This window comes from Brachycentrus maculatus, unplaced genomic scaffold (assembly GCF_059751285.1).
Source record: "Brachycentrus maculatus isolate JH-2025_06_01 unplaced genomic scaffold, ASM5975128v1 h1tg000757l, whole genome shotgun sequence".
NCBI classification, from domain to species: domain Eukaryota; kingdom Metazoa; phylum Arthropoda; class Insecta; order Trichoptera; family Brachycentridae; genus Brachycentrus; species Brachycentrus maculatus.
The window spans coordinates 517789-541979 of record NW_028281487.1 but is presented as its reverse complement, the minus strand read 5'-3'; the positions used below and the strand labels follow the sequence as shown (position 1 = coordinate 541979).

At 33.0% G+C, this 24191-nt stretch overlaps 1 protein-coding gene across 2 annotated transcripts in view; it reads left to right on the top strand.

Moving 5' to 3' along the window:
- The window catches only part of Duox (dual oxidase), a 160697-nt gene that overhangs the window by 130074 nt on the left and 6432 nt on the right, over positions 1–24191 (top strand). Inside the window, exons 6-23 of one of the 2 annotated variants that reach the window (XM_088275010.1) lie at positions 953–1036; positions 2892–3012; positions 9226–9392; positions 9993–10229; positions 12635–12831; positions 14075–14208; positions 15352–15466; positions 16544–16745; positions 17268–17424; positions 17767–17936; positions 18053–18208; positions 18713–18859; positions 19184–19318; positions 20110–20313; positions 20903–21090; positions 21901–22168; positions 22594–22822; positions 23821–24038. In XM_088275010.1, coding sequence (XP_088131136.1) covers positions 953–1036; positions 2892–3012; positions 9226–9392; positions 9993–10229; positions 12635–12831; positions 14075–14208; positions 15352–15466; positions 16544–16745; positions 17268–17424; positions 17767–17936; positions 18053–18208; positions 18713–18859; positions 19184–19318; positions 20110–20313; positions 20903–21090; positions 21901–22168; positions 22594–22822; positions 23821–24038 — 3129 coding nt within the window. Of the gene's footprint in view, positions 1–952; positions 1037–2891; positions 3013–9225; positions 9393–9992; positions 10230–12634; positions 12832–14074; positions 14209–15351; positions 15467–16543; positions 16746–17267; positions 17434–17766; positions 17937–18052; positions 18209–18712; positions 18860–19183; positions 19319–20109; positions 20314–20902; positions 21091–21900; positions 22169–22593; positions 22823–23820; positions 24039–24191 lie in introns of both variants that reach the window. The other variant, XM_088275009.1, reaches the window with a different exon arrangement.

Genomic DNA, 24191 nt, shown 5'->3' with positions numbered 1-24191 from the left:
AACAGGATGTGAAATATTGAGACTTTAGAATAGTATAGGGGTTGATTGTTACATAAATTGAAATCTGTACTTTCTCAGCATTTCTTCTCCATGTTATAATGAATAAATTTAAACGTTGTGTTTCACTGTCTCTTGCTGCTCGCTGATAGTGTTTGAAGGAGACGTTTATTTACCAGTGCTTACTATTTGTTATTTTATTATGATTTTATGTTATAAGACTTTTTGTTTCTCTATTAGTGTATTTTTATATTAGATACTGTAAATATGTATTATCTTGAAGGCTTCAGCCGTTCAATAAATAAATAAATTTCATTTAATAAAAAAACTAATTTATTAAAAATTAAGGACCATCGTAAAATGAAAAGATAAAATAAAAAAAAATTAAAAACAAACATACTGTGGGTATACTAGCAAAAAACGTTAATTCTAAAATCCCTGTTATTTAAAGCTTAAAGCTTAAATAAAATCCCCTTTAACTTAAAGTTGCATTTACTTTTAAAACCACATAAATATGACATTTCAAACTACTTAGTGTATTTTGCCAGTTTACGCAAACGTTGATAACTTTATAATTTCCATCATTAAGTCAGAATTGCATACTGTCGAGTTAATGTCTTTTGCCAATATACCCACGATATGTTAATATTTTTTTATTTATTTAAAAAAACAGTATTTAATTTATGTACTGTGTAACATTCATCATTCTACCTATGATTGACAACCACACTATTTAAATTTCGGAAGTTTTATTTATGCTTCAATTGAATAGATCTTCATGCTACCTAGTTGGCTACATCTATTGCTGAAATTACTTACTTTTTATTAGATGTAACCTTAATGAAACTCTTCGTTTTTTAATACGGACTTTTCGTAACAAGGTCAAATACTAACGGGGTTTATGAATACGGGTATTTTACAATCTGACTAATATATTATGATATTTTGTTCACAGATTAACTCCATGACATCCTGGATTGACGGGAGTTTCATATACAGCACGAGCGAGGCGTGGGTGAATGCAATGAGGTCATTTCAGGTGCCAAAATATATATGCTTAGCGTACTCAATTTAACAATATTTTAATCCCATAGATTTCGGTGTATCGAACTTTAATATGAAGCGCACGTTATGAGACATTTATCAGAATTTTATAATAATATTATCCTTTGTGTATTCCTTATTTTTTATTACACGTGACCTGATAACTTTGCCTCCATGCAATCCATTATCCGGTACACTGCCCTATGCACATCTGTTGGGGATAAATGAAAATAATCAAATAAATATAAACAAGTTTCATCGCATGTTAAATATGTGTAAGGAATTTTAATAATAATTTGTAAGGTTATGTTCCCGTGGTTAGTGTCGCGGTCTCTTGAGTCAGAGTTTCTCAGTTCGAACCCACTCTACCACGATTTGGTACCTATTTCTAATAATGAGCCGCTTAGGCTCATAGACATAGTATGAAGTTAAAGTATTTTAGTAAATAATTAAAACCAGAAATATTTCTTTTTTAAATAAAACAAATGTAATGGATATAGAGTAAAATACTACTTTTTCACTTTGATTACATGATGGGTTACTGTTAATTTAAATTCCTATTATTAATTAATTAAACGTACTATCTAGTAGTATCTCAAAAAGTAATTTAAAAAAATATTTTACTAACAATAAAAAAAAGCAACAAACTACATATTTTAAACGATATTTTTTCAGTAAAACTACTTATACTTTGGGTTTTGTGACCTATTGTACATATTTTATTAAATAATAGGCTTCCTTGTTTCATTACTATTTTTTTTATAATTTCCTTATTGTTGGCCATATCAAACCACAAATAAAACATTAATTATATACACCATGTATGGTTATTACCCTTGAAATTTAAATATATAATTTATTTTAATTTATTGTGATAATGCGAAACGAAAATATTGATAATAATTCAGATAAAATATAAATATATGTATATGTACCATATTTTTGTCCGCCTCCGTAGTGTAATGGTCAGCACGCTCGGCTACCGTTCTGAAGGTCCCGGGTTCGATTCCCAAGGGGGTAAAATAAATATTAGTGATTTTTTCACTGTCATATTTATTCAATATTACCCTGGACTGGTACCTGAAGCGGAGGGCTGATCACCTTTCCTTCATGTGTTAACGATCAAGATAACACAGCGTTTATATGACGCAGTGCCCTATGCACCATTGGGGTGTGGATAAGGGTTTTATTTTTATATTATATATGTACCATATAAATAGCGTTTTATCTACTGTTCTTTGTCCGCCTCCATAGTTTAGTGATCACCGCGTCTGGCTACTATGCTAGAGGTCCCGGGTTCAATTTCCCGGGGGGTCAAAATTAATTATAAGTGATTTTTCAATTGAATAAATTTAATATTATTTTTAATATTATGAAGATTTTAAAATTGACATATCATTAAAGATGTAAAAAAATAAAGAAGTCTGGTGATTTATAGGGCTTACAAATGTCGTTGTCTGGCTCTAATTATCACTTTATACATGGTGTAGCATTTACACACCAAAAATATATGAAAATATGTAACTTTATTAATTGATTCGGTAGTCAATTTTTAGTTCAATATCTTTCCATTTTTAATTTAAGACTTACTTGGTAAATAGCACTATATCTTAAAATCTATTGTGACACGTGTTTCGATGCATTCTACATGATTTCCAAACACCGTAAAATGATGCGGAATGCATCGAAACACGTGTCACAATAGATTTGAATAAAGAATGGTATTTACCAAGTAAAACTTGAATTAAAAAAAAAAGTATCGATATTGTCATTCTTGCATTCAGTATGATAAGCCAATTCAAACATATTGTATTATTTTTAATATTTATATATTCATTTTTATTTTACAGAATGGAACTTTTTTGAGCGACCCTACCGGAAGACTTCCTGTTCGGAACACAATGCGAGTTCCATTATTCAACAATCCAGTTCCACAATATATGCGAATGCTGAGTCCGGAGAGATTATTCTGTAAGCGATTTTATTGAATAAAATACCATTAAAAGATAACATTCAGTAGAAAGGAAATCTTTGTTGAACGCTCCAACAAAAGACACTACAAATAGCCCAGTTGCTGTGATATTGGAAATTGCATGAATTAAAATGAATATGTTATAATATATAATTAAATATTAAATCAAAATAAATAATTCAATAAAATAATGTAATTAAATGTGTGTTTCTTCTGTAATCGTTGAGGGGTGTGCATTAATAAGAAACACCCAACTCACTATAACTTGGAACTGGTTTAAAAAAAAATCCTGCATAATTTCGATTTTTTTTCACGATTATAGGTTTTGGAATCGGTCAGCTGTAATATTTCGGTACACCGCTTACAACAACGTCATATATATATAAAAAACTTGATTTTTCAGGAGATCGTTTTTGAAGTTTAATACAGTAAAATGTATTCAAAATAAATATCAAGCCGCTTATTGAACTTTTTACTGTGCAACAGATCTTTTTAGGTAAAACCTGAATGTTTTTTCTCCATTTGAAAAGTATTTAGTATATTTAAAAAAAAATAATAAACAACACCTTTTCTTGAAAATGCAAAAACAACACTTTCTGCCCTGAAGCGGGTAAATATGAAGTAAAAAATATGCCGCTTTTGCTGGGATATAGTACATTTTCTGAGCGTTCCAAAAACATGCATAACTGAAAATTGTCGATTTTTGATGTTGTTGAAAGGAATAAGCGATATGTTATTTATCGTCATTAAAAATCGATTTATGTATGTTTTAAAAACATGGTTTATTGTAAAAGATACCTTCACATTATAAGCTGATGTACATAAAGATTAAATTCTTACACATGTTTTTGGAGGCACATGACGCGATGTTACCAGGTCTATAGGCACGTGTATTAATTATTATTGTTTTGTTTACATTTTATAGCAGTCATTATCTGACGCATCAAAAATTTTTTATTGAGGGTAATCGAACTATCAAGCATTTTTTCGTTCAGTCAAACGTCCTTCGAATTTTTTGGCTAAAAATTGCGATACGTTGCGTAAACCGCTTATCGCGAAATTCAATTTTTTTTGTACCACTCTCCTTCAGATGTTTAAAGCTTATTTTGAAAATTGATGTTATTTTTCGATAGTGACTAAGGGTCTTCTGAAACACGTAACTTTTGAAATCGACTAGATACACGACTAGGATGTTGAAAAATAATATATAAACTAATTGAAAACAACTATTAAAAAAAAATGTAGTACTCGATTTTTTTTAATTAAAAAATACATTGTTTTACTTTGAGCATTTTTGCCGTGGACCCGTGTATAAGGGTTCTCTTATAACGATTTCATTTCTTAAAACTATGGCGCTGCATCGTATAGAACAAATGTTATCTCGATCGTTTAATGGAAAGAAAGGTGATTAGCTCTGCGCTTCAATTACCGGTCCGGGGTAATATGAAATAAATGTCACAGTGAAAAAAATAGCTTTAATTTATGTTCAACCCCCCTGGGAGTCGATACCGGGATCTCCAGCGCGGTGCTGACCACTACACTGGGCAAACATATACTCGTATATCGTAGTCGTACAGGAGAAAGTGACCAAGTGTATTCTTTACAAAAACGTGATTATTGACTATTTGATATCTTCTAGCTTAATATTGCCCTGAAAAAAATCCCAAAGCGATTTTAAACTTGGAAGTATAATATATTGACTCACTAAAAATGACTAACTGCATTGATGTTTATTTTCTTGCCAAGCAAAAGTGACTTAAATGGCCCTCCTGAACATTTTACGTTTTGTTAGTTGGTCACTTTCTCCTGTACGACTACGATATATAAATATATACACAAGGTGCATATATTTAAATGTGTAGATTTTTGTTACAACTTACCCCGTTTTTCTCTTAATACGTTTTAGGATGTGGGCCATTGGGCTTTTCCTATTCTGAACACTTTTATAAATTATCATTCAACAGATCGCCGGGTTATATTCATCCAAGCGGTGGACGATATGGGGCATCGTCGGGCGATTCAAAGTTATCGCGGCATCAGAATCAGGCTGTGGGTAATAACAATTGCAAAACGTGAAACACGACCCGAGATTTACAGATTACGCTATTATTATAAATATATTACACCTGATGAAAAACAGCATCGCTGTCACGACTATTTTGTCGCTGTACTGTGTCCGTAAGACTGCGTGAAATTGCTCAATGCCGGATGTGGGAGGATGTTGCTATAATTAAATTACAGGGTGGCGCAAAATTTATCACCCTTTCGGAAGATGTTATAATTTTTGTAAAAAGCGTAGTACGTCAATCATATTTGACATTAGTAAACAATACAACTATAGTATACAAAAAAATTGATAAAACAGGCACAGTCCGTATCAAAACTGGCGGCAGCCACTTGACGGATATCACCTTTTTCACTTACCAGAAAAAAATGTAAAGGTCCAAATAAAGAATTCCGTCACTCAAAATCTTTTATTTTTATTTTGTAAAAACATTTTTTAAAAACAAATTTGCATGATTTATTTTGCACCACCATAGATTTGTTTGAATACTTAAGCTGTCTTGTTTACAAATGTCAAATATAATTAACGTACGACGTCATTTGCTAAATTTATAACATTTTTCAAACGGGTGATTAATTTTGCGCCACACTATACGTACCCACATACTCGTACAAGTATCTGCCTATTTATTTCGCATGTAATTTAACTATTATATAAGTACAAAGTACGTGTTCATGTACTCACGTGTATTGTACTTTCTACTGTCGTATCTTGAGAGCCATTCTACAAGTTATCGTCTAATAATTTAAGATTTGCGCTTGATTCTTTTCTTTCCCCGAAATCTCTTTAAAAAGATTCATAAATTTTTCTCGAATTAGTAGACGATATGCTTAATTTAAGAAAAGACAAACTAGAGACAGTCTAAGTTATTCGTTTATTCGTATAAAAATTGTGGTGTTTCACCTTCGAAAGGTATTTTTATTAGTTAAAAATATTATGGGACTTATCTAGACTTCCATCTTCTTTCATATAAAAAAGAATGATATATGTTCAAGATACCTTTGATATTGACATCCCATCCATAGGGTGAATTAATCTGATATAATTCAGTGTCTGATATAATAAATAATATTATTATAGTTAAAAATGTATTGGAAAGGTAATATGCTAGTTTCAAGAATATAATTAATGTGATTTAAAAAAAAAAACAAAGTCAATACCAATTTATTTGAAACTTTTATTAATATGAAAGTGATGTATTTTTTTCGCAGAATATCTGTGGATCAACTAAATATTTTCGCACACGCTTGACCCAATCAATATACCAATTGTCACTCCTTAAATTTTTAACACACATTCGTAGGCTTAAAATAAGTATTTAATTTATTTTTCTGTTTCCTAATCCGATTAGAATTTTAACAAAATAAACACTTATCTCCGCCTCCATAGTGTAATGGTCAGCACGCTCGGCTACCATTCTGGAGGTCCTGGGTTTGATTCCCAGGGGGGGTCAAATAAATAAAAGTAATTTTTTCATTCTAATATTTATTCAATATTACCCTGGCCCGGTACCTGAAGCGGAGGTCTGATCACCTTTTCTTCATGTGTTAACTATCAAGATAGCACTGTGTTTATATGCAGTGCCCTATGCACCATTGGGGTGCGGATAAGGGGTTTGAAGAAGATTGAAGAAACACTAATCTCAATCGAGGATTAAATCGTCATTTTCAACATCGACCACATTTTGGATTTTTTTTATCCTTCAAGGAGTGCTCTTTGGACCGAAATGGATGATAATTGTCTGATTATAATAAGACGAAGCAAGGTCTGTTGAATATGGAAGGTACGGTATAACCTCCCACTTTTGGTCTTGGATTTTTTCAGGAGATAGGACGCATTACTCCACTTCCGTAAGCTGAATTCAAACGTTTTCTTTCAGCTTCAGGTCGAGTCTCTCCAATTGCCTACAATAAACTTCTTACATCATTGTTTCACCCAGTTCAATAACTCGAAGTGAATGACACCTCGAATATCCCACCATATGTACAAAATAACCTTTTTTAGTATTACATTTGTCTTCGCTTTTGGAATTGGTGTTTGATTTAAAGAAAGCCTTTGTTTTTTTTTACCTTACATTATCATAAATTATCCTCTCTTCGTCCCCTGTCGCAAGTTGTGCCAAAAAACGTTCGTCGTGATAATAAAGAACTCAATTTGTTGGCGCACGCTTCTTTGTTAGTAGGGAATAGCTTTTGCGTCATCCAAATACTTACCCATCTTGTGCACTTTCCCTATTAGGTTTAGTAAAAATGCACTTTAGTCCAGGAAGATCTCAATTTCTGGCTAACTTTATAGATCGGACGAAGACAGGACAAAATTGTATCCCGATTTTACGGTGAATCTACATTTAATAGCTTTCAATGTCCCCATGACTGCCAATATAAATAAATACAAGTTAATACAAATAAACAACAATGAAAAATTTGATTCTTCAATAAATTAAGCAATTTATTTATTGAATGTTTTTAGCAGATACTTTGTGGCACATTTTATAAACTTTATAAAATTAAACAACTTTGTTTTAACCATTTTTTAAATTTTATTATTTAGTGCACTTTAACCAACCGGTTACGACAAGAACCATGTCATCATCAGGGTTTATTAAATTCTAAAACATTAAAATACTCATACATTCCCTTACCAAAAACTTCCACACACTCCGTACACCATATCAATTATGTAATTAAGTATGAGTATTTTAATGTTTTTTAGTATTTTAATTTTTTAGAATTTAATAAACCCTGATAATGACAAGGTTCTTGTCGAAACCGGTTGGTTAAATTATACTAATAATTAAATAAAAAGTGATTAAAACAAAGATGTTTAATTTTATAAAATTAAAACAATTTATAATAATATAATTTCATTAATTGATTCGGCAGTCACTTTGTAGTAAAATGGAATGCATCGAAACACGTGTTTAAGAAATAGTGGTATTTACTAAGTAAAACATTAGTTCAAAATATAATAATGTAATTAGAGATGATGAATAATATTTTCCATGAAAATGACGCCACCAAAATAAAAAAGGCAATGAAGTTGACAAAATGCAAATCACCGAGAAAACGGTCGCGTGCTTAGCAGCTGTTAGCAATCTCATGCAATCTGGCATCCCATAACCTACAACTCATTTGCATAAATCAAAGGACATTGCTCTCGAACAGACAGATAACCGTCCAGCGTACGCGAAAAACGTCAGCTTGCAACTAACGCATTATTTTCGACACAATTATGATACTTGCGTCGAGTGTACGACACAAGAGTCCTGGGGGACTCTTTGTCAGCTGTAATATTGGATCTTTGTCAGACGGGAGGAATATCTAATTTAACATACTCAACCTATAAAGGATTATATTAGAGTCGTTTTGTGTTTATAACAGCCGGTATAATTAATATTTTCATTCATCATTTTCTGTTGAAAAATTCGCCTTCGAAAAAACGTTATTTTCGTATGTTGGCAATGAATGACGTCACAGAAACGATGGAGTTATTTTAATGTTAGTGTTATTGCTATATTATTGGTGGCTCTATTTGTTGATGTCTATGGTCTACCCTCCCACCCCCCCTCGCCTTATATTTGTTTAACACAAATGGTAGCGTAGTAGTAACCAAACAATCCATACTACTACTTTTACAGCTGTTTAATCTATAGCTGTTTAAACCATGTCATAAATAAAAAAATGACAATTTTCAGTTGTGCATGTTTTCGGAATGCCTAGAAAATGTACTATATCCCAGCAAAAGAGGCATATTTTTAACTTAATACATATTTACTCGCTACAGGGCAAAAAGTGTTGTTTTCGCATTTTGAAGAAATGGTTGTTTAATTATTTTTTTAAATATACTAAATATTTATCAAATGGAGAAAAAACCTTCAGGTTATACCTAAAAAGATCTGTTGCACAGTAAAAAGTTCGATAAGCGGCTTGATTTTTTTAAAAATAAATTGTAAAATATTTTTAAACCTTAAAAAACGTTCTCCTGAAAAATCAAGGAAAGTTAAGAAAATCAAGTTCTCCTGAAAGTTCTTGAAAGGAGTGAGCGATACCACTGGGAGGGGAAGGTTAAGGAATAAAAACTTTTTGAAGATTAGTAAGAGGGGAGGAGGATGTCTGCCAGTATGTCCAGATCAGTTTTATTATTTCAGTATTGGGAGATCCTAGGACCAACCAGAATCCTGCCATACTGTCCTTCGGTATCCTCTTCTTCCGCTGGCACAACGTGGTGGCAGAGCGCGTCGTCAGACAGCATCCGGACTGGAGTGATGAGGACGTCTTCCAGAGAGCCAGGAGAATCGTCATTGCAACTCTTCAGGTATTATTACAACATTTCATTTATTATTATTTTTAATTAAACACTTGTAATAAACCACTTAATGAGTTTTATTTTATTAGTTTCCAAAACTATCGGATGTTTTACTTTACACCTGTGGATGAAAACATGTTAGTTTTTGAAACTAGTCGTTTTTAATGAAATAAAACTCATAAAGTGGTTAGTTACAAGTGTTTAATAAAATAAAAAAAATCAACATGTCATTCCACAAAGTTAATGCAGAATCAATAAATAATATTTCATTTATTTTTTAAGGGCCTTGTGGCCTGTTTTTTAAGAGGGATTAGCCTCCTGCGAGGTCTTTTCCCAGCTATCGATTCATCTCTTTGGTGGTCTTCCCGGGAGTCGTCTACCTTGGGGTTGGGCATACAGTGCGATGTGGGGGGGAGTCTGGATGGTTCCATTCTCCTGACATGCATATACCATTGTCTCCTTCCCCACCTAACGACATCTTTGATCTCGCATATCTCCCTTATCCTGGCATTTCTTATGCTTCTTAGAGTCTTCATTGCTGACACTCTAAGCGCTTTTTTTGTCCATGTATTTACCTTATTTAATTAAATCGTTAATTTTCCTCATCAGAACATCATTATGTACGAGTACCTTCCGGCTTTCCTGGGTGTTGAGATCCCACCCTATGATGGCTATGCCGGAGACATCCATCCAGGAGTGTCCCACGTGTTTGCAGCTGCGGCGTTTCGTTTCGGTCACACCCTCATTCCTCCGGGCATCTACAGGCGCGATGGGCAGTGCCACTTCAGGGAGACTCCCATGGGACACAAGGCCATTCGACTCTGCTCGACTTGGTGGGATAGCAATGTAAGTCCTGGGTCAACTGTTAACCAATATGAAAGTTGCTCTGACAATTTTGTCTTGTTAGATTTTGTGTTCACGCATTCGTGAAAGCCTTGGCGTAAAAGACATAAATAGGAAGGTAGAGGAAAGACAATTGAGATGGTACAGGCATATAGGATGCAGAGAACCCGAGCATATCGTAAACCAAGCAAAAGCGATGGATATTCCTCGAAATATGTCTAGAGGAAGATCAAAAAAATCATGGATGCTGCAAAGAGAGAACATGGTTCTAAGGCATGCCCTAGATGACATTGTATTTGTTAGAAGGACCTACAACCAGAGCTGATCCTTACAGTCTACAAAGATGATAAATTGGGATGAAGAGAAAACATGGTTCAAAGACATGGCTTAGGTGACGTTGTCCATGACAGAAGGACCTATAACCTGAGAACGAGGAGAGCTGACCCCAGCAGTCTATAAAGATGAAAAGTTGGGATGTAGCCAGGAAGAAGAAGAAGATTTTACATCAAATAAGCAATTGTTGCATATGATTCATGTCTAGATTATGCCTATTAAACTGTTAGTGAGTTATATGAGATATAATAAAATAACAACTTAAAAAAAAAATCCTCCATTTGTCAATTTTATTTGTCCAGTGACTGGGTTTACATTGATTGATTCAACAGTCGCTTTGTGGTTATATGTATTTTGAATTAATATTTTTTAAATATTATTTTATGTACGGTGTTTGAAATGCTGCGGAATGCATCACAGTCACAATACATATTTAGATTTTTAGAAAAGGTATTATTAACCACCTTAAATTAAAATATAAAATAAAACATTAACAATATCAATAACCTTTTTTATTCTGAAGGAGCTTCTTGTCTTAATAGAGGTTTATTTTCTGCCAGCTTAGTAAGAAATAATATTTATTTCATCTTACTAATACTTACTGAAATGGGTATTCAATAATATTGAGTTGAATCCATCTCAATAAATGTCATTAATACTAGTTTGAACATAAAATATTTATGCTTATTTACTATGCAATTGAATTGTAAAGGATTTGCAATATGAGATGATGTAATCATTTATCAAACGCAAATATATTTATATAATATATATATATATATATTTATATATATATATATATTATATATATATATATATATATATATATATATATATATATATATAAATAAATATATATATATATATATATATATATATATATATAAAACCCTTATCCGCACCCCAATGGTGCATAGGGCACTGCTTTATGTGAACACAGTGTTATCTTGATCGTTTACACACGAAGGAAAGGTGATCAGCCCTCCACTTTAGGTACCAGTCCAGGGTAATATTCAATAAATATTACAGTGAAAAAATCACTTATATTTATTCGACCCCCCTGGGAATCGAACCCGGGACCTCCAGAACGGTAGCCGAGCGTGCTGACCATTACACTATGGAGGCAGACATATATTTAAATAATTTAAAATTATATTTTGGTTTTGTTCATATATATAATGTAGATATTAAGTAAACATCACCTAGGCCATACATTTGAATCATGTTATCTTTCTGTAGCATCCATGAGTTTTTGGTCTCTAGATGTCTTTCGAGGAAGATCCATGGCGTTTGCCTGGTTCACAATATGTTCAGGTGCCCATACCATCTCAATTGCTTCAACCTTACTATTGATGACTGTTACACCCAGGCATCCACGATTGCGTGAACTTTATATTTTTTCTCTAATTGTACACACATCGCTCACTCCTTTCAAGAACGTCATAAATCAAAAATCGTAAATTTTCAGTTGTGCATGCAAGGTATTGTTTAATTAATTTTTTTTAATATCCTAAATATTTTTCAAATTTAGAAAAAACCTTCAGGTTTTACCTAAAAAAATCTGTTACACAGTAAAAAGTTCAATAAGTGGCTTGATATTTATTTTTAAAACATTGTATTATATTTTTAAACTGTAAAAACGTTCTCCTGAAAAATCAAGTTTTTTGATTTATGATGTTCTTGAAAGGAGTGAACCACATGTGTGTGTGTGTATTTGTACGATGTGCATTGAATTTTCTAAACGCATCTACAACACACATATTTCAAATAACTCCAAAAGGACATGCTCGCACTCTATGAAATCCGTAATAAAGCAGTTCCGATTGGCCAGAGCGCAATACAAACAGGAAGCAAGCAACAATAAGGACTTAAATTGTATATAAATTTAAGAAAGTTTTTTTTTGTATATTTGAAATAATTATATTCCTAAAAGTTTATATTAAGTTCATGAATTTCCATATTTTTAATGTGTATTTAAGAAATATTTGTTGAAGATTTGTCTTCAAGACCATTGAAGATGCTGTGGTTCTGCAAGTGATTTGATGCCATGTCTCATTTATAATGCTCCATTCCAGGATATCCTGTCAGAGACGTCAATAGAAGAATTTCTCATGGGGATGGCGTCGCAAATATCTGAGAAAGAGGATACAGTTCTCTGTTCTGACGTTAGAGACAAATTATTTGGGCCCATGGAGTTTTCACGGAGAGATCTTGGGGCTCTGAACATCATGAGAGGAAGGGATAATGGCTTACCAGATTATAATACCGCAAGGTAGGCTTATTCATTTAGTTTTTCTTTTTATAAATAATTTAAATTCTTCAGATGTAATACTAATATAAGAGTTTTTGCTTAATAAAAAGCTTCTTTACATCTCACCAATAGATGTCTCTAGTGAAGTTCTAGTGATTCAAGAACAAGGTTTCTAAATTGGTTCATATATATAGAACTTCCAAGAATTTGAGTAGTGTGGTTGTCAATAATGGGTAGAATTGGTGAATGTTACACGTGTGTTAAGTGATCACTTAAACCAGCCTATGACGGTCGTCAGCCCCGTAAATGCCCAGACTTCCATATTCTTCTTTATCTTTGATGAGATGTCAAAAAATAATATAAATTCTTCAGATTGAGATTGTGCTTTTTACTAAATTACTGGAATAATACAATTATTTGTAATTATTATTTTTTTTAAATTGGGAAAGTTGTTACAACGGTATCTGTATACGCATATTTTGTTTTGTAATTTTTTTTTATTTTTATTACCAACTGAAGAGTTGTGGATGTATGAACAAGGGTAAATGTTTATCAAAACCTGATCAAAACAATGTGTGAGGAACACTACAATACTGCTTTAAATAAAAAAAATATAAAATAAATAGTACCAATCAGGTTAATTTTAATTGAATATAAACATAAGTAATTTTAAATAACATAAGTAGCTTTTTTGTTCACCATAAATCTTTCAAAGCAATGACCCTTAATACCCACATTTTGATCATTTGTCATATTGTGTGTGTATTAGTTTTTGAAGTTTTTTCAAATCCCTTTATTCAGCATATAAAATAAAAACGAAAAGTATTTACAGCCACATTTACATACAAAGGCACTTTAATAAAGGCGTATTATATATTCCAGAAGGTTGTAAATGTATAACCTGTTATAAATGCCAATATCAAGTTCATTGTCAGACATGCTATTAAATGATGCTATCTGACTTTACCATAAGGTATCGTGTTTTATCAACCGTAAATTACACTTTATTTAACAAAGTAGTAATTAACACTGAATAAAAATGTATTACTATAGAAATGTGAATTAAATCAGAAAACAAAATAAACCCTATGCTTCAAGATTCAACTGTCTACTCTTGCATACTCGGTTAGATAAGAACAGTAAAATAAATTTATGATGGGAATGTAATTGACTGGACATCAAAAGGACCCAGTTTTATGTCTTGATACATTTATGATTTATTTAATAAAAAAATATAAGTAATGCATTGATCCATTCTTTACAGAGCACATTTCAAGTTACCAAGGCATAAAAAGTGGACTGACATTAATCCAAAACTTTTTGAAAAACAACCTGATTTGCTCAAGCTCCTAGTCACCGCTTACAATGATGACATTGACGATGTAGACGTTTACATCGGTAAGTAGAATAAAATAAGGGAATGGGTGTAGCTTTGCATGCTTACATAAAATTCATTTTGGAAGTTGGGGGAAGGGTTCCAAGTCCTTAAAATTACCGTAATTTTATGCAACAATGTTATTATGTCTTCAAATAGTGTGCACAAAAAATATAATATCTGAAATACGAGCAACATCTAGTGAACCATGTTGTTATTTGATGAAAAATATTGATAGAATATCATCATTATGATAAATATAACGCTTTGTCTGCCTTTTTTCCAGTTATGAAATGGAAGTGTGTGAGTAAGCTACTTCACATATCTTTCATTAAAAAAAATCAAAACATTCCCCTAACTATTTACTAAAAGAAATATTTGATGAATCATAGATGAGTTACTTCATAAGATGACTATGGTTCAAAGATTATAAAGAAAATTAAAATATATCTAAAAACTAGATTTAGATAAACAAGAGTCTTTTAACAATTTTCAATAATTTCTTGAATGATTTCCGCAGATACTTTGTGGCACATTTTAAACTTTATAAAATCAAACAACTTTGTTTTAATCCTTATTTTATTATTAGTACACTTTAACCAACCGGTTTCAACAAGAACCTTGTCATAATCAGGGTTTATCAAATTCTAAAACATTAAAATATTAAAATATTCATAGTTAATTACATTCCCTTACTCCTAAATGTTATTTTTATTGTGCATTGCGTAGCAACTCCAAAGCCTTCTCACTATTTTTGGGCATTTCTATTCGTAGTTGTTATTTGGAGTTGCTACACAATGCAAAATAAAAATAACATTTGGGAGTAAGCAAATGTAATAAACTATGAGTATTTTAATAATTTCAATGTTTTAGAATTTAATAAACCCTGACGATGGCAAAGTTCTTGTTGAAACCGGTCGGTTAAAGTGTACTAATAATAAAAAAAAGTGGTTAAAACAAAGTTGTTTAATTATATAAATTTTAAATAATTTCGCATGTAATATCATCAAATATATATTTTCATTCGAAGTTCTGACGAGAACTGCCGACGAATTGTTAGCAGTGGTTGTCCTGGGCGGCGCGAACCTGATGCCTTGTAAAAGATGCAAATTTGATTAAGGCTCTCGGGAGGCATGCGGAGTAATATACATAATATTTTTTTACAGGAGGCATGTTGGAATCGGATGGAAGTCCTGGAGAACTTTTCTCAGCTGTTATTGTGGAACAATTTAAGAGAATAAGAGATGCTGATAGATTTTGGTTTGAGAATGTAGATAACGGGTAAGTTTATTCACTTATATCCTTTCAGTCTTAATTTCTTCATAACATGTGTAATCATCGACTTTTGAAACAAAGGAATATGTTATAAATGAATTACAGATTTCTTCCTACATAATATCGTTATAGTTTTATTCTGTCTGCAAACCCCTAAGGAGAAGCAGCATAATAGTTAGTTAGTTAGTTAAAAAAGAAACATGATGATTTCTATGAAATTTGATTTTTAAGGCGAATGATACTTCTGAATATGAAATATGATATTATATGAAACTCACTCCTTTCAACAACATATATCAAAAAACTTGATTTTTCAGGAGATTTTAAAAGTTTAAAATGTATTAAAAATAAATATCTAGCCACGTATGTATTAAACTTTTAACTGTGCAACAGATCTTTTTAGGTAAAACCTGAATGTTTTTTCTCCATTTGAAAAATATTTAGTTTATTTAAAAAAAAATAACAATAACTTTTCTTCAAAATGCAAAAATAACACTTTCTGCCCTGTAGCGGGTAAATATTAAGTTAAAAATATGCCTCTTTTGCTGGGATATGGAACATTTTCTGGGCATTCCGAAAACATGCACAACTAAAAATTGACGATTTTTGATATACGACGTTGAAAGGAGTGAGCGATATGTAAATGACAATATCAGAAGATAAAATGACGAAGATAAACATATCCCGTGCCATATGCATTTCAAAAAGACATTCACTTGTGTCTAGGAGTAATTACTTATAAATTTATAAAATGATTTAATATTGAAACGTTACCGATGGATGTTTTTTACGATTGTGTATCGCTGGCGACGGGATTTGATAATTGTATACATATAGTTTAGATCTTAACAAAGAGATTGGCACATAATATTCATTTAAAAACATTTAATAATTCCTTATTTTCTGACTTTGAAATGAGGCCAGCTCAGATGGTAAAAATACCCTTCCAGTCCATAGACATCAATCGAGCGAACGAGTAGGAATAGCTATCCCATCCTCAGTGTGTTAATCTATTCTGACATATTTTATATGTATCTTTTTGAATCTTTAGATGAATATGAATGCAGATTTGATTATTTTCAGCGTCTTTACAGTAGAGGAAATAGCAGAACTGAAGCAAATATCGCTGTGGGATATCATAGTTAATTCTACAAACATCCAACCTCATGAAATACAGAGGAATGTATTCTTTTGGAAACAAGGGGATGTTTGTCCTCAGCCATTCCAACTCAACACTACGCTCCTAGCTCCTTGCAAATATCTCAAGGGATATGACTACTTTGAGGTAAATATTTTATTTTATTTTCAATTGCCATATTTCTTATCCACATTTATAGTGTAGTGGTCGTAGTTTTGCTGTACTGGAGGTCCCGGGTTCGATTCCCAGGAAGGGTCGAATAAATAAAATTGATTTTTTCAGTCTAATATTTATTCAAAATTACCCTGGACTGGTACCTAAAGCGGAGGGCTGATCATCATGTGTTTCCCTTCATGTGTTAATGATCAAGATAACGCTGAGTTTATAAAATACAGTGCCCTATGTAACATTGGGGTGCAGAAAAGGGTTTGAAGAAAAATATAAAGTATTTCTTATCCTTCCGTTTTATTTAAGAACACATCTCATTAGATTTATGTTATATACTGAAATTTCTCAGTGAAACTTTATAGTTTGTTTCTTTTATTTTATTTTACCAGTGACCGGGTCTTTCGTCTTAGCCCACATCAAACCCGATTACTGGTTAAATAAAATGAGTGTGGAAAAGGGTTTATAGTTGTTGTTTCATTATACATATGTTATTATTCACAGGGCAGCGAGCTTGCCTATATCTACACCTGCGTGTTCCTGGGATTCATCCCGATACTTTGTGCTGGAGCAGGTTATGGAGTTGTAAAACTTCAAAATTCTAAGAGAAGGAAGCTGAAAATCCAACAAGAGGAATTGAAGAATGCCCAGTACTGCAAAGGTGAGAAAAGTAATGTATAAACTGTTTTATTTAATTTTATTATATCTAGTTGTAAATCATTTCCAAAAAATGCAAAAAAAGGTGATGTGTGAGTGTGTGTGTAATGTGAACAAATGACACACTGTAATTGGTGTTAGTTCCATTTAAATCAGATCCAACAGCGGACAAACTGTGTTTAACAACAATGTACACTATGAAGCGTTAAATAAAAGATACCAGGAAATACTGTATGTAATAATTCATCTACTTGTTGGGGGATATATCAATATGACAAATTTAAATATTATTTTTTAAGTATTGTAGATTTCAGGTAATGTATTAATTATGTTATTTCCTTTTTAGGGTCCGTCGATAAGATGGTAGTGAGGGAATGGCTTCACGCACATCACAAGAGATTGGTGAAGGTCCGTTTTGGTCCTGAACAGGCTTTACATATGGTTGACCGTAAAGGAGACAAGCTGCGGACAATTTCCTTCCAGAACATTGACAGTGTCAATGTTGAAGAGAGTGTTGTAAGTCACATGTTTACAGCAAATTATTTTAAGGATAATAAACTAACATTACAAGGTTTAAAATTATTTTTAATTTAATAGTTTTTGTAAGACAATGGCGCTGTTTTTGCTTTTAGGAAAATGGCAATAAGCGGAGGCCTCTTGCTCTTTTGAGGGTAGCTCGGGAACATGATCTTCTACTGGAATTGGATTCCCTGGCATCACGACGCAAGTTCTTGAATAAATTGGAATCGTTCCTGACAGCGCAAAAGAAGAATCTCAACTGTATACAGGTATTCATACTCAATTTATCACATTTTTCCATACCAAATTGATGCTATATTTTGTTTCAATACCTATGTTCATCCTTATCCCTAATATGTTTCTATGGAAAAATACCCAGTGCAGTTTTGTTTCGCATAGTCTAGCACTATCGATGTTGCTAATAGGTAATCATTATAGTTAAGATTACCCGATTGAGATGGTATTCATAACTTTTTCTTGGTTTATGTTCCTATTACGTTTTTTGTGTCAAATTTATGCTTTGTATTCTTGGATTTATTAGTGAAATACATTTGAATGGATACAGATGAAGCAAGTAAAAAAACTCAGAGTGAAAAACATAACTGTTATATGAAGAAAGAAATGGAGAAGAAATTGGAGGATAAGGAGAATAAAAGTTATGACTAGTGCTCGGGGCTGCACACCCATACTCAGACTGGCTTGTGCAACTTGGTTTTAGTAATTTGTCTGGGTATTTTGAGGGAAAAAACCTAACTACACATTGTAATTTTCAGACAAATCGTGATCATATTCTTGCCAAAGCTGAAACAAGGGAACGCAGACAGAAGAGATTGGAGCATTTCTTCAGAGAAGCATACGCAATCACGTTTGGTCTCGCTCCCGGTGAAAGAAGAAGGCGATCTGATTCGTCAGATGGAGAGGTATACCTAATTTATTATTTGTTTACTCTATTCCATTTAAAAAAAATACATAATGCAAAAAAACACAACTTCCTACATCAAATACATAACCTGCAAATGCATTATTGTGTATAAAGGTCGAATCCCTTTGGATTTATTAGCAACTTAATTTTTATGATCTTAAATTGTGTCTTGTATTGTCGCATGAATAAATTCAAAATTTTTAGTATTTATATTAATTTATTATTAGTAGTTTTCAGTCCACAGCCTGGATCAGTCACTGCTAAACTAAGCCGTTGATAAATGAATATTTCAATATTAAATACAACATTATGTTATTTTAAGGTTTCAATCGTGATGAGGACTTCCCTGTCGAAGAGTGAGTTTGCTAGTGCTCTCGGAATGAAATCAGATGCTGTTTTTGTAAAGAAGATGTTCAATATAGTCGATAAGGATCAAGATGGTAGAATATCTTTTCAGGTAAGATGATCATTACGTTAACATAGATAGTCTTCACTACAAAAACACGGTGTTTAGCAATTTTTACATGCATAAGACCTTTTTCATTGTATGTCTACCAAATCTTTCATAAAATTTGTGCCTTGTCATTATCAGCGAGTAAGAGACATTTAGTGTTGAAGTATAATATATATTTTTGTATAAGATATATTTCATCTGCCCTAAGTACAAAGAGAGGTCCTGTCTAACAATGTTGTTGGTGTTAGGGACATGATGTAAGGAGGCGTTTACTGATCAACTTGGATTATCATTATCAGTGGAAAGTAATTTGGTCAAATACTGAAAGTAATTAATATATTTGTAAATAAATGTCAGACCGTAACAATTTTACTTAAGTCTACATTTCGAAGTCGATAGTCACAAAATAGTGTTTTTTAAAGAGTGTTATATTACCAAACCACAAAGTTAACAATGCTTTTGATAAACATAATATATTTGTGTCTAATTATGATTTTAATTGTGTCATGTTTTTTTTCATAAAAATGTCCGCCTCCGTAGTGTAATAGTCAGCACGCTCGGCTACCGTTCTGGATGTCCCGGGCTCGATTCCCGGGGGTAAAATAAATATAAGTGATTTTTTCCCTGTAATATTTATTCAATATTACCATGGACTGGTACCTGAAGCGGGGGGCCGATCACCTTTCCTTCATGTGTAAACTATCAAGATAACACTGCGTTTATATGACACAGTGCCCTATGCACCATTGGGGTGCGGATAAGGGTTTTATTATTATTATATTGTTTTTTTTCAGGAATTTTTGGATACTGTTGTCCTTTTCTCGAGGGGTAAAACTGAAGACAAACTTAGAATTATCTTTGATATGTGTGATAATGATAGAAATGGGGTAATAGACAAGGGAGAACTGAGTGAAATGCTGAGGTCCCTAGTGGAAATAGCTAGAACCACGAGTCTCAGCGATGATCATGTCACAGAACTCATTGATGGAATGTTCCAGGTAATAAAACAAAGTTATTATTTAACTTCAATGCATTATCGATAAGTAAATAAAAATATTATCTAATGGGCGTAAAACAAAAAAAAACAGTGGGTATGCAAATAAATATGGTATTTTCGTCATTAATAATTTTTGGTGGTTTTGTTTCTTATATGTACATTCCATATTTTCATTTACTTTTATGTTGTAACTCCATCAATACTTAACACATTTTGGACGGGTGTTTTTTAGGCCTGCGGACCGCTGGCGACGGGATTTGATAATTGGGTACATATGGTTTAGACCTTAACAAAGATATTGGTACCTAATATTCATTTAAAAATATTAAATAATTCCTTATATTCTGTCTTTGAAATGAGAAGGTAAAAATACCCTTCTCATCCTTAAAAATCAATCGACCAAACGGGTAGAAATAGCTTTCCCATCCTAAGTGTGTTTATAAATATATAAACAAAATCAAATGATGGCATGTTTTTATCAGTGAAAATCATTCAATAAAATTTCTCATTACTAAGCAATCATTATTAAAAGGGAGATATACAAATGTATCAAGATATAATGTTTTTCTAATGTCAAAATGAATGTACAGGATGCCGGCCTGCAACATAAGGACCACTTGACCTATTCAGATTTCAAATTGATGATGAAAGAATACAAGGGTGAATTTGTGGCAATTGGCTTGGATTGTAAAGGAGCAAAACAGAATTTCTTGGATACTTCCACCAATGTTGCCAGGATGACAAGTTTCCATATTGAACCGGCATTGGATCAAAGCAGGTAATAAAAATACAATAGCAACACTGGCTTAACCCATCCATGTTACATATCGGGTAACGGAAATGTGCTTTGCGACCATATTAGCCACCACCACAATAAGAAATGTAACATGGGTAGTTTTATACTATATCTATTAAAACGGAAGGTCTGTTGACAAAAGTCAACAGTCCAGCTTCTCCTGAGGAGTTTTACGTGGTTTACTCTCAGCAATGGCCAAGTGCTGAGAAGTTCCTGATTGACCCATACTAGATTATCCCTACTGTTCCAAACACAGATTAAAATAAAACATTTTTTTTTACAAAGTAAAAACAAAAATCCATTTAATGATCTATAAACCTTGTATAAGCAAGGTAAATAATAAATGCAACTACCATCTAAAATATTGATCACTTTGCCTTCATATTTAAACAATCAATTTACTTACTTTATTACTTCAGCCTTCTTCTTGTTTCCAAAAGGACCTCCATTTTGGACTTCCACTGTTGTCTGTTAAACGCGACTTTTTTCCAGTACAGGTCCACCACTTTTAAATATCATTGGACCATCTTTTCTGGGGCCTACCCACGCTTCTGCGTCCTGTTCTAGACCTCCAGTCAAGCACCTTTTGCATCCATCTATACTCAGACATATGTGCCACCTTTAACATTGCACCTATTTGACAATCCATCAATTTGATTCAGTGCCCAAGAATCACTAAAAGTTTTTTTTTATTTACTTAAATGTTCTCATTACAGCTATAATTGTGATGAATATTATTGAAGTATTATGATTTCTATATTATCTAAAGATATTTTATTTTCAATGTTTCAGGCATTGGATAGTAACAAAATGGGACAGTCTCACTACATTCTTAGAGGAAAACAGGCAGAACATTTTCTATCTGTTTGTATTCTATGTGATAACCATCGGGCTATTTGTGGAGCGCTTTATTCACTACTCCTTCATGGCGGAACACCTTGATCTACGTCACATTATGGGTGTCGGAATAGCCATCACAAGAGGGGCTGCGGCTTCATTATCCTTCTGCTACAGCTTGCTACTTCTTACAATGTCTCGAAATCTGATCACCAAGTTAAAGGTTCATACATATTTATTACATTAACCTTTCCGTGAGTAAAATAATTGATGTCTGATTTTCTCTGGGGACTGGGTTATACATAATCTTTTTCTATGAAATCTACGTATTATGAAGATATAAATTATATACAAATAAACCCACCATCTCTAGGTTTTATTTTATGAGAAAATAACACACAAATGTCCACAGATGTCATTGCTTTATAAATTATATCATAACCAACTGACAGACGGACATCGACGTTCATTAACGTCAATACTCCTTTGAGGAAAATTAATACCGACGTTCATTTACGTCCACACTCTCGGAAAGGTTAATTTCTAGCATCAGATCAACCCGGCGTTATAATATATCTTCGAATAACAAAACTGCCACTAAAAAACTACTGTACTTTGTATTTCAATGTATCAAATGAATTTTTCCAGGAGTTCTCCATCCAGCAGTACATCCCCCTCGACTCACACATCCAGTTTCACAAGATAGCAGCGTGCACGGCCCTGTTCTTCTCACTTCTGCACACTATCGGGCACATGGTCAACTTCTACCACGTCTCCACACAACCCGTGGAGCACCTGCGCTGCCTGACGCGTGAGGTCCACTTCACTTCAGACTACAAACCTGGGATCACCTACTGGGTCTTCCAAACCATCACTGGTAATATTTATTTCTGACCGACTGATTATTCCTATCCACACCCAATAGTGTAAAAAGCACGGCATTAAGGCTATATCTACTTCAAATTATTGATGGAGATCAGGAAAAACTTTGAAAGAAGCATAATCACTCTGAACAGACTAATTACGACATCTTGCAATTGATATTACACATATTATTCAATACAAACCCTTATCCGCACCCCGATGGTGCATAGGGCACTGTATTATATAAACACAGGGTTATCTTGATCGTTAACACACGAAGGAAAGGTGATAAGCCCTCCGCTTCAGGTACCAGTCCAGGATAATATTGAATAAATATTAAAGTGAGAAAAATCACTTATATTTATTTGACCCCCCCTAGGAATTGAACCCGGGACCTCCAGAACGGTAGCCGAGCGTGCTGACCATTACACTACGGAGGCGGACACATATTTTACCCTATGAAAACTCCCGCCACATTCCCAGATCCGGTATAGAAACTCTTGGTTTCAATTCGAACCCATTTTGAATCTTATATCGGATTTAATCTATCATGCAAAGTTTTTCGCGATCAAAGATAAAAATTATTACTTATGCTCTCAAAGTCCCTATCACTGTCACCGGGGCAGGTAAGTTAATACTATCTAGTGTGAACAATCCATCACTGTGTTCTTATACCCAGGGTGACAGCAGTAGGAAAGTTAGTAACCCTACTAGGGAACCCCAGCCCTAAGCTACGAAAGCGATCCTACCAAGCATTTCCTAAACCTAATGTTCGTCATTGAATTGAATTGAAGAGGGGAAGGATGATTGGAATTGTTGTTGCATTCTATACTCACTGCCCACCTCTGCGTAGAAGCGGTGTGATGGTTAGTTAGTTAGTCAGTTCAACTAATGTGGTAGTCATTTTGGAAGAAATATACAATAACAAAAAGATGATTAATTTTTCTCTCAATTTCTGTAATGACGGATCAAGTCAGGTGATAATTGACTAACCTTTAAAATAACTTTCAGGAATAACTGGGGTCCTCTTGTTCATCATTATGGTGATAATATTTGTGTTCGCTCACCCCATAATAAGGAAAAGGGCATATGCATACTTTTGGAGAGCCCACAGCCTGTACGTCCTGCTTTACGCCTTGTGCTTAGTTCACGGGTTGGCCCGACTCACTGGTGCTCCAAGATTCTGGATATTTTTCGTAGGACCCGCTATAATATATGTTCTTGATAAGGTAAGAATTTGTTTTTTGTTAAATAAAATTTAATTATTTGTGTTTTTATTATTTACAAAAATACTTCAATTTATGCTATTTCTGTGAGCCTTATTATTAGAAGCGGCTCATTATTAGAAATAGGTATCAAATTGTGTTAGAGTGGGTTCGAAC